Here is an 11387-nt window from a genome sequence, read left to right on the forward strand (position 1 = left end):
CGATGGCTCTTTGGCACCACTCGGCCACCGGGGCCATTGTGTGTCAGGTTTTTGGGATGTCCTCACTGAAGACAAGGGCGATGGGCAGTTGTAAAAGCAAAGTCCTTTATTGCACGGCTAAATCAGCCTCATGGAGGCAGAGGTTGTCACAGCTCGAGCCAGTAAAGTCCCCATGGACCCAGCAGGAGCACTGGCATCTTATCAGCAGCAGTGTGCAGGAAGCCTTCTCATATAAAGTTTCATCAAGAGCATCAAGTCTCATAAAATAAAGAACATAAAGTTTCTGATATGGTCTCGCACATGGCCAGCGTGTAATGAGCCCCATGAAGATGTATCAAACCTGAGGGTTGGCCTGAAACCTCCCAGAGTGGCTTCATAATATTTGCCAGACGGCTCTTCAAGTGTGTTTTGTAAAACTAATGTTTTAACAAAAAGAGGTTTTAACAAAAGACAAAACTATTTACAAAAGATAAAATGACAAACAGTATGGAAACAAAAGCCAAGCACAGGTGTCAGAGAAGCCTCTGACCCCTGGCTAAGACACCTTAAAAAGCACCTGAGCACCTCTGAGCTCGTTCTCAAGTTTTGGATGATTAAGGAGGGACAATCTGCCTTGCTGCCAATAGAAGCAGCCACAGGTCCTGGGAAACATCTCCACAGCCCAACCAGTGCCCCTGTGCTGGCTCTGGGCCAATGCCCATGAGAAGGGCACGGAACTTTCTAGCTCGGCTGCCTTCTATGTTCAAAGGTAAACCAAAACATTTTTCCTTAAAAAGAATCATTTCCTGGGGTGTGGAAATGCATTCCTACCAGTTTCTAAGTCCCAAGCAGAAGCACCAACAGCAGCAGTAACAGCACCCATAATCTCTGTTCCCTGAGTCTTATCAGTGTATATATATTTTATATATCTATCTATATATCTATATATATATATCTGTATCTACTGTCTTATCGGTAGCAGCCGCAGAAACAACAACAGTGGCACTTGTGCTCAATCTTCCCTGAGCCTGCTAGCATTCTCAAAGCAGTGCATTTTATTCTATTTTTGGCCAAACAGGTTGAAACAAGAGTCCTGTATTGCCTTGTTGGCCCTATCCCAAGCTAAGATTGATGTGTGACAACATTTGTAATTTCTTACACAAATTCTACTCACGTAGCTCTGTCTGTTCTACCCAGGAATGTTTAGCAAGGCTACATTGGTTTTGTTATGATTAGAATTTAAGTAACTTTGCAAAAAGCAATGCTGCTGAACTTTAAACCAGACTTTAGGTCTTTTTCTTGCTAACTGATCCAGGCTCTTATTTGCTAAGGCACTTAAAAATCCTCTATTTATTTAAAACTAAACTTGCATTTCGACCTCATGTCTGTGTGGATTTATGTATTTTAGTTTCTCTGAAGGTTCTAACTCAGTCCTCACATTTCTGGGCACTCCAGGGCCTGTGTGGATTTGGCCCAGGGGGATTTATATGCCAGCATCTCCCCTCTCTCTTTGAGCCATACAGACTCTCTTGATTGCTTTACTGATCATTCGTCAAATGCACTGGAGCAAACAAGGCACCATTATGAGCACAACTATGATGATGATGATGATTAAAATGTATAGACACATTCTTAAAAGCTCTTTCATCCATGATGTTGAATTCCATCTAATAGACTATCTATCCAAATCCCATAATCAATTCTAATTTTTGATACACCTTCTTTAAGTTGTATGCTTTTATGAAGAGATTCTGAGTGACCAGATAAATTCACACACTTCCCTTCAAAATCTTCACACCCATGTCCACGTGCTAGTAAGGGAAAGTCAGTTGTGACCCTGTCTACCATCTTTAACATCTGTTAACACATCACTTAATGCAAGGGAGGTATTGAATTGCTTACTCAGCCAACACTCCAGTCAATCCAGTTGCTTTAGTGCTAATAAAAGAGATGATGAGAACCTTTTTCCAAAACCCCAAGGCTGAAAACTACTTTTGCAGTCCAAATTGCATTGATGGATAAGCCTGTTTCCTTTATGTCTCATGATGGCAAACATTTGTGCATCAGGTGTTAGCAGAGTAAGTCTCCCCAAGCTCCACGGCCCACCTGTGATGTGTGCTGGAATAGGAGGCCAGGCTCTGTTTCCACAAATGAAAAACATTCCCTGTGGGAACTGAAAGGGGCTATCATTAAATGCAGACTGAACTAAAGAAGTATGGTTACACCAATTAATCTCATTTTTGTATAAAGAGTGCTAAGGACAAACATCCTTAACCAAAAATTGATCCTTCCCTGTAGAGTTAAATCTGGCATGAAAAAATCATGTTTACAGAACCAAAGATCTCCAATGCTTCAGGTTCACGAGATGCCTTGGGAAGGTGAGGAACCCACCAGTTCCATGCATCTACTGGGGACCAAAAATCCCATGTGGATGATCCTGGGAGTGTACCTTGAATGGCTCTGTCAGTTTTCTCTGGAATTGGCCAAGCATCCACTGGCACACCAACTAGACAGGTGGAAAATGGCTTTTCTGGGGTTGTATTGGACAGACACACGGTATCTAAACCTGATGCACTGGCTAAAGTCACCCAGACATTTGTTTTAGGTTGACTAACTGGCAAACTTGCATTACTAAAAGCAAGCAAATTACTAAAAGCAAGCATGCAAAAACGCATAACATTCGATTGAACCCCTTATTTCCCTTAAACTATTCTCTAACAAAGGGATTCTACAACATTACAGATCCCCAAGTGTTGGTCTTTGGTTGATCGACAGGTAAGGTTGCATTGGTGAAGGCAAACAAAATAGGAAGATATAAACATGATACCTGATTTAACTTCACACTGTTTGATTTAAGGCACTTTCTCTTTCATTTTTTATTTCCAAGCACATCTTTCAGCACATTCCCTTCTTTGGTTCTTCCACAATTTTCACCCAGGACAGGCCAGATAGAAGGCAATTGATTATTTTGTTTGCATTCAACTCAGCAAATCTGAATCTCTTTTGATTATGTCAAAAATTCCCTCTTACATTCCTCCGTAAAAACCGGAAGATGGGGGCTGTTTTCTTCATTGTGACCCACTGCAACTAAAAATTCAATGGCCTTGTGCTTTGTTTGGGATTCTAAATCATAACACCATGTACACCACGCTTGTGCCAACAGAGCTCTACGATACCAACGATTCCCACACTTTTTACACTGATATAAACCCCAGGGTTCACAGATCTGGCACGTGGGACAAAAGATGTCTGCCATCAGCTACAGTCTCTGTGCAGCTCACGTCTGCGTGCTGCTTCACTGCTCTTGGGGTTGTCAGCGTGTTCCTGTGCTTGATTTGGCTTCACGTTCTCCACTGGAATCCACCTGGGTCCTGTACCTGCAGAAACACAACTTCTTCTTCACCTTCTTCTTCATGGGTTTGGGTGGTTTCTTTGATTGGTTCATAAAGTCCGCATTGCAGACCTCAGGGGATGGGTCATTGGGCCAGAAATAGAAATAATTTGAGTGTCACTTTTTCACTGGATGATTTGTCCTTGGAAACAGCGGGTAGAGATAGACTCTCCATTTTGTGTTTAGTGTGTTAGTGTGCAGAACTCACGGCCTGTGAGGCTGTAACGCAGACAAGAATTAATAAAATCCTGAGTCCAAACACCAAAACTGCGTCTCCCGTGCTCCAATCCCGGCCCTGGCAGAGGCTGAAAAGAAGCCGGAACCTCGGCAGGGCTGCTCCCCATGGCAGGCTCACGCCGATGGTGGGGGTGCTGAAAGCCTCTTTGGCCGTGCCCAGGGGTCACCCGCCCCCATGGCTGGTGACTCCTGCTGTGGGGGGCCACAGGGACCCCGCCGGCGGCACCCTGGGGCCGCGCACCTGTCAGTGCCAGGGGGGTCCCTACGAGCCCAGGTAAGTCACCAGCAGGATGGAAGGGGCCCCTCAGGGGTTCGCTGGGACCAGCCGCGGGGCCGTTCTCGGGTTTGGCGGGGCCGGAGCGGCTGCAGCTCCTTTGCATCTCTTTGTGGTAAAACCGTCCAGTGGTACCTTTGCAGTGATTCTCCTCTATTGATGGCTGGAACCAAAAAGGCAAATCGAGGAACATCCTCTGGATGCAGTGGAGTGTTGAAAAAACAATCTTTTAAGTCAATGACAACAAGAGACCAGTCTCTTGGAATCAGTGAAAGAGAAAGAAATCCAGGTTGTAAATGCCTCATGTCTTCTATCACTTCGTTGATCTTCCTCAAGTCATGAAGCCATCTCCAGGAATCAGAGAAGTCTTGTGAATAACAAACACTGGGGAATTCCAGGCACTATTTGTGGGTTTGATGAGGCCTTTTTGTACCTGTTTGCTCACTAATTTTTTGACTGCATTCAATTTTTTTCTGTTCAAGAGGCCACTGATCTATCCAAATGGGCTGATTGGTTTTCCATGATAACTTAATAACAGTAACCTAATGATGAGTGGCAGGCATCACTGTGGTTTCAATTAAGAATCCACTTCCATCTTTGTTCTCCACTGGGACAACACGTCTCTCCCCCATACTGTTAAGTAATCCTCCACCACGTAGGGACGGATGTTTGCTGTCTTTCCTTCAGGACCTGTGACAGTAATCATGGATTCACTTTGCTTACATGCTGTAGCTCCTCCAAACCCTCTGAGAAGACACTCAGGTGGCACCAGATTCCAATCTCTCGGCCAAAACAAACGAGAAATTGCAGTGACATCTGCCCCTGTGTCCAGCATGCCTGTAATCTTAACTGTTTCATCACCGTATGTCAGACTGCACTCCAGCTCTGGCTCTTCATTGGTGACATGTTTTACCCAATGGACATCAGGTGCTGGGCTAAAGCCCTCAGAAGGTATTTCTCTGTATCCAGCTCCCTTATTTATATTCATTGGCAATGCAATAGCAGTAGCTATTGGTGTTTTTGGTTTAATTACCATTGGAGCATTGTAAGCAAGAGCTAAAACCCTCAGCTCTTTGTCACAATTTCCTGAAACGACAGCTGGAAGAACTGAAAGCCCAAGAGTTCTATTATTTTGCTTGCCTACAATTAGAAAGTCTTGCCTTTGCTTTGAAACACCAGTAACTCCTATGGGAAGGCATTCATGGCAACAGTTTTTAAAAGAATGTATCAATTTGGAAGTTGCCAGTTCACATCGTGTCCCTGGGGGTAAGAAGTCGGGATGGCTTGGGCGATGGCTGGTGGTGTCACAAACTGCCCCTGGCTCGGGTTTTCCCCGGGTACCCTCAGGTTGTTCAGGTGTTCCCGTCACTGAGCTGCCATTACGTGTTTCGCCACACGATGGCGCTGTGCGCTGTTCTGTGCACGGCCCGGGAGTGTCCCCGATGGTTTCTTGGCACCGCTTGGCCACAGAGCGGCCACCGGGGCCACCAGAGCTAACGGGGCCACCAGAGCCACCACAGGCACTCGAGAGGAGGCTGTGGATGTCCCCAAGTGTCCCCATCAGGTGATGCATGGCCAGGCGGGTGCTGCCCTCCCACAGCCATTCGACCTTGACTGCCACAGCCACCAAGTCCTCACTGACATCAGCGGACGCCTCCTGTTCCTTCAAGGCCAATTTGATGTTTCCCAGCCGCTGCTGCAGCATCCAGAGGGACTTGAAGGCTCTGGAACACAGATCCACCAAGCACCCCACCAGCGTCCAGGTCGCCTCCGCCCGCTGTCTCCTCTCAGTGGCCACCCCCGACTGGCTGAGAGTCACCATGGCCTGAACCACCTCCGCCACCCGGGCCTTGTGCGCGTTTAGAAATGAAAACACCTCCCTGATCATCCATGGGTGCTGGGTCTTCTCTGACAGAATGTTCTTAACTCTCCTCCAGCCGGCAGTCTCGTCCTGCAGGTCCCCAGCCTGGGCGGTGGCCTCGGAGGTGTCCCCGTCCTCCCAGGTACAGAGGAGATCCATGGCCTCATTCATCAGCCAGATCAAGCTCTCCCAGACCAGAAACCTTGACTCCTGCCAGGCTCTGGCCGCGGCTCTCACATCGTCCCAGGTGGCCTCCGGGGTTGTCACGAGGGCGGCCATGGCCTGGGAGGTGACATCACTGTGCTCCAGGGCGTCCCGGAGGTGCCAGATGAATTTCCTCAGGGCTGCACGCAGGGACTCTGGGTACAGGAACGGGCTCCTGTCCCGTGGCACAGTCATGAGGGTCGCCAGCTCGCCCACATCGGCCACCACAGCCATCAGATCCTCCAAATCCTGGTGAGGCGATGGGGAGGTGGCATTCATGGCCTCCTGAGATGGACCCTGTGCCCTCCCTGGGTCCCCTCTGTCCCCTCCCTGGAGGGCTCAGCTGTCCTCTCTGTCCCTTTGCTACCTCCTTGTCCCCTCTGCCAACCCCTGCCACTCCCTGCTGTCCCCTCCTGCAATCTCCCCACTGTCCCCCTTGCCCCCAATCCTCCCAGGACCCCCTGACACGCAAAACCCCTCTTGGAATCCCCCAAACCCCTCCAGGACCCTCCCAACCCCACCTGGGACCCCCCAAACCCCACCTCGGACCCCCTGAACCCCCAGAACAAAACAATTCTGCCTGGCACCTCCAAAACCCCTCCTGGGACACCCCCCAAACTCCCTCAGGGCCTCCCCAAAACCACTTGCGACACTTCCGAACCCACCTGGGACCCCTCAAATCCCCCCAAACCCCAATAGGGCCCCCCAAACCCCACTATGGCCCCCCAAAACCCCACCTAGGACCTCCAAAATCCCACCCGTGACCCCCTAAACCCCCAGACTCAAACAACCCTGCCTGGGACCCCCAAAACCCCTCCTGGGACACCCCTCAAACACCACCTGGGATCCCTCAAAATCTCCCCTTAGGACCCCCAAAACCCCCTTTCCCCTCCCACCACCCCACACCAGGATTGTCACACCTTGCAGCCATCCATGATCGCTGGGGACACGGCAGGGACGCCTCGGGGACACCCTGGGGACACTCTGGGTGTTATAAATGCATATTGTATGACTGGCTTTTGCAAATATTAAAATGAATCTATATCTGTTATGTTAGAAAGTTATGCTGCATTAATATAATCTCTTTTAGTAGTGGGATAAATACAGTTTTTAGGCTATAGCAGATGCTTGTTGTAACTAATTTAAAGTGGGAGAGGCAATTAAGAAATTCCTCACATCATCCTATCTTCATAGAGATAACAACAAGGACACCAAAGAACTCCAGAAGGAAGAATTTACTGCCTCCTTATTAAGGGATTTGCCACTTTGTGGAGCCACTGGAAAGATTTATTTCCAAGAAAGAATGGTGGGGGGAGAAAAATTACAATTAAACCTTTTTACCCAAAGTCCAAAGAAGGGTTTAAATCATGTCCAAAATTTATGAATATGCAATAACCTATGATATTGAAAGGAAAGATCCTTTGTTAGCCTGTGTGCCTTGGTGTGGGATGCCAGGTACCCAAACGTCTGTAATCTCTTTTGCTTCATATGCCTCTTAATGTCTTATTTTTTATTATGCAACTTTTAAAATTTTAACAAAAGTGAGCCGTGTTTTTCACAATTTGGGGGCTCAGTTCAGGATATTTACCTCGTCTCTGACGCCCCAGGGGATCCAGACCAGGAGAGCCCCATCTGATTTTAGCAGCCTTGCTCTGCTTCCTCTGGTGTAGATTGAAGATCGCAGGTTAAATACCCCCAGGACAAGGGGGAGACAATAAAGCAAAAGGAAAAAAAGGGAAGAAGAAGCTCTGGAAGAAGCCGTGGTATTTTTGCTCCGTAAAAATCTTGTGCACAAAGACCTAAGAAAGAACAAAGGACTGTGAGTATTTCTTAGGGGAGCAGGTTACGGGGTGTGAGATGTGAGTTTGAGATGTGGACTGGGGTTCCCAGCTCTACAAAGCCAGTCTGGAGCTCCCTGAGCTGCGTGTGTGTCCTTTGGCCAGAGAGGAGCCAGGACGGAGGCGAAGCCAGAGATGAAAGGACTGAGAGAGACCCCGGGGTGGGGACGGGGCCCCAAAGAAAGGGGCTGGGCCCCTCTGAAGGAAGGGAGCTGGAGGTTTGCCAGTACAACCCACTGAGAAACAGGATAAAAAGGAGGGGGGGGCTAAATTTTTTTTAGCCAGATTGAGGGTTTAAAAATAACCTCAAAAAACCCAAGAAATTTGAGCTTAAAAGCTGCTGAATTGAGGTTTGAGGAAAAAAACAAAACAAAACAACAAATTTGGGCTTAAAACCTGCTGAATTGAGGGTCTGCGAAAAAAAAAAAAAAACAAAAAACAACCAACCCAAAACCAGGAAATTCGGGCCTAGAACCTGCCGAATTGAGGGTTGGAGAAAAAACGTATTAAAAAAACCCAAGAAATTTGGGTTTAGAAGCCGCCCCGCCGTCCCCGGCCCCACCGCCCGCCCCAGCCCCGGTGCCGGCGGCCGCCCCGCCGTTTGTATCGGCCGCACCGGTGGCCGCTCCGCCCGGGGCTCCCCCTGCGCCGGCCCCAGCCCCGAGCGCGCAGTCTGCGATCGCTGCCCCGGACATGCCGGGGGATCTGCCCGCCCCAATCCCGGCCGCACGGCCCGCGGCAGCTCCGCCACAAACCCCGCCCGGCCCGTCCCGTCCCGTCCCGTCCCGGCCGCTCGGGCCGCCCATCCCCTGACCGCTTGTCCCGGGGCTGCTCCGGCCGGCCCCGTCCCGGCCGCTCCGCCCGTGCCGGGAGCATGCGCAGAGACTCCGTGCTCAGGCTCGGCCGCCGCTCGTCCTCTCGGTGGTTCCGGCAGCAGCTCCCGCCTACGCCCCCCCACGCCTGGAGGACTCAGCCCCGGGCCAATCCCCGCCCCCGCCCCGCCCTCTCCGGCAATCCCAGCACCCCCCGCGCTGGGCACCGTTGCCTTGGGAACCGCCGCTCCCGCTGGGCGGGGCCGGTTTCCTTTGAAAGGCCAAATCCCGAGCCCGCGGAGCCACAGCTCGGCCACGGGAAGGGCCTGCGGGACGGGCAGCGCGGGCTTTGGGCAAACTTTCCCCGCTCCTCCCGAAATACAAGTTATACAATATGCGGGTGATCCCTCATTATCAGGGGAAGCTGAAGGTGAAGTTGGGGAGGCTGCCATGAAACTTCTGAATTTTCTGGGGGAAAAGGACTCAGAGTATCAAAGGGGAAACTGCAATTTGTAGAATCTGAAGTGAAATATCTCGGGCACTTAATAAGCAAGGGCAGCCAAAAGCTGAACCCCGAGAGAATTGCAGGAATTTTATCTTTTCCCCCTCCCTCTTCAAAGAAGGGAATCAGAAATCTACTCGGATTATTGGGATATTGTAGATTATGGATTGAAGGCTATACACAGGCAGTCACATTTTTATATGGAAAATTGACAGAGGGAGATAACATAAAGTGGACCAAGGAAGATGATGATAAATTAGAAGGACTGAAGTCAAAACTGGCCTCAGTGCCAGCCTTGAGCTTTCCCTCATTAGAAAAACCCTTTCATCTGTTTGTGACTGTGGAAAGTGGAGCAGCTCATGGAGTTGTGGCTCAGGAGTGGGGAGGAGGGAAGAGACCAACAGCTCATTGATCAAAGGTGTTGGGCCCAGGGAGCCACGGCTGCCCAGAGTGTGTTCAAGCCACAGCAGCTGCTGCAGTTCTGGTAGAAGAGAGCCCCGAGCACTCCTGGGGGTGAACTAATTGTGTGTGCACCTCATGCAGCCCAAATGTGTTAAACCAGAGAGCTGAAAAACGGGTAACAGAGTCTGGGATGCTGAAATAGGAAGCAATCCTGATAGACAGTGAGGACTTGACATTAGAAGTAAACAAAAGTTTAAATCCAGCTCAATTTTTGTATGGAGAACCAAAAAGTAACCTAACACATAATTGTTTAGAAATTATCCAATACCAAACCAACATATGGGAAGATCTCAAAGAACAAACCCTCTTAGAAGGAGAAATAATATGTATGGATGGTTCTTCCAGGTGTTTTCAAGGAAAAAGGATGTCAGGGTCTGCTTTGGTGGATGGGAAAAACATGCAAATCCTGGAAAAAGGAAAATTACCTTCAAACTTGTCCACTCAAACTTGTAAACTAAAAGCTCTAAAAAGGTCACTGGAATATTTAGCCAGTGGGAAAGGAACCATATATACTGATTCAAGGTATGCTTTTGGGGTAGAACACACCTTTGGAAAAATTTGGTATGAAAGAGGATTACTTAATTCAAAGGGAAAGGGATTATTGATACATGAAGGACTCACTCTAGAGGTCTCAGAGGCATTAAAACTGCCTGAGGAGATTGCTGTAGTGCAAATTAATGGACATCAAAAGGGAATGACCTCGGAAATAAGGGGAAATAATTTGGCAGATCAAGGAGCTAAAGATGCAGCAGAGAAGGGGATCCAAAGGATTGTGTTATTTTTGGCCTCAAATAAGGAAGAATTAGAAACTCCAGAGTTCAGTGAAACAGAAGAAAAGGAATTAAGTAAAACAGGAGGAAAGCCAGATGAATCTGAGAAATGGAAACTTCCTGATGGGAGACAGTTACTTAACAAGCTGCTCATTAGTTAAATATTAGAAAACGTGCATCAAAAAAAATCATTGGGGTTCCCAAGCTTTGTGTGATCATTTTCTAAGGAATTATGGGTGCATTGGGATTTTTGGATTGGCAAAACAAGTAACTGAAAGATGTATAATCTGCCAAAAGATAAATAAAAAAGTAATGAGAAAAACAACATTAGGAGGTGGGGAGTTAGCTCTCCGACCATTTCAAAGTGTCCAAATAGATTTTACTGACCTTCCTCAAGTACAGAGATGGAAGTTTTTATTAGTGATAACAGACCATCTGACTCATTGGGTGGAGGCTGTTCCCACTGTCAGAGCCACAGCCAATGTGGGATGTAAAATCCTTTTGGAACAAATTATTCCCAGGGATGGAATGGTTAATAGGATAGACTCGGACAGAGGAACACATTTCATGTCAAAAATCTTACAGCAAATAACTCAAGGCTTGGGGATAAAATGGGAATTACACACCCCATGGCGCCCACAGAGTTCAGGCTGGGTAGAGGGAATGAACCAGACTTTAAAGAGAACTTTAACTAAATTAATCATTGAAACCCAAATGTCGTGGGTAAAATGCCAACCTTTGGCTTTATTGAGGGTTCAGACCCAACCCAGGCCAGACCTGGGAGTGTCACCTCATGAGATGATGTTTGGGTTACCCTTTCTGACCACCCAACATGACACAGCCACCTCTGACCTCGGGGAAATGGGTGTTAAGAAATATGTCAACACAATTGCAAAAACCCTTGAAAATTTACAGTTAAAAGGGATAATCCCACAAACCACACCTTTAGACTTTAAAATCCACAACATCCATCCAGGGGAGTGTGTACTGGTGAAAACATGGAAAGAACAATCTTTAACTCCAGGATGGGAAGGTCCTTTCCAGGCATTGCTGAGCC

General features: G+C 48.2%; 1 protein-coding gene across 2 annotated transcripts; it reads right to left on the bottom strand.

The window, feature by feature from the left end:
* Positions 1-1920: 1920 nt before the first annotated feature.
* LOC310923747 (uncharacterized protein) lies at positions 1921-8954 on the bottom strand. 2 transcript variants are annotated; one of them, XM_083885674.1, is made up of 4 exons: positions 8599-8954; positions 7535-7745; positions 6867-6919; positions 1921-6195 (listed from the first exon to the last, which is right to left on the bottom strand). In XM_083885674.1, exons 3-4 carry the CDS (start codon positions 6879-6881, stop codon positions 4459-4461), a joined length of 1752 nt encoding a protein of 583 aa, XP_083741800.1. In that variant the 5' UTR covers positions 6882-6919; positions 7535-7745; positions 8599-8954; the 3' UTR covers positions 1921-4458. The 2 variants fall into 2 exon arrangements, with proteins under 2 accessions (XP_083741800.1, XP_083741799.1); XM_083885673.1 differs by having other exon boundaries at positions 6867-6930.
* Positions 8955-11387: the final 2433 nt, after the last annotated feature.

This window comes from Zosterops lateralis (assembly GCF_965231275.1).
Source record: "Zosterops lateralis genome assembly, contig: HAP1_HAP1_SCAFFOLD_255, whole genome shotgun sequence".
NCBI classification, from domain to species: Eukaryota; Metazoa; Chordata; class Aves; order Passeriformes; family Zosteropidae; genus Zosterops; species Zosterops lateralis.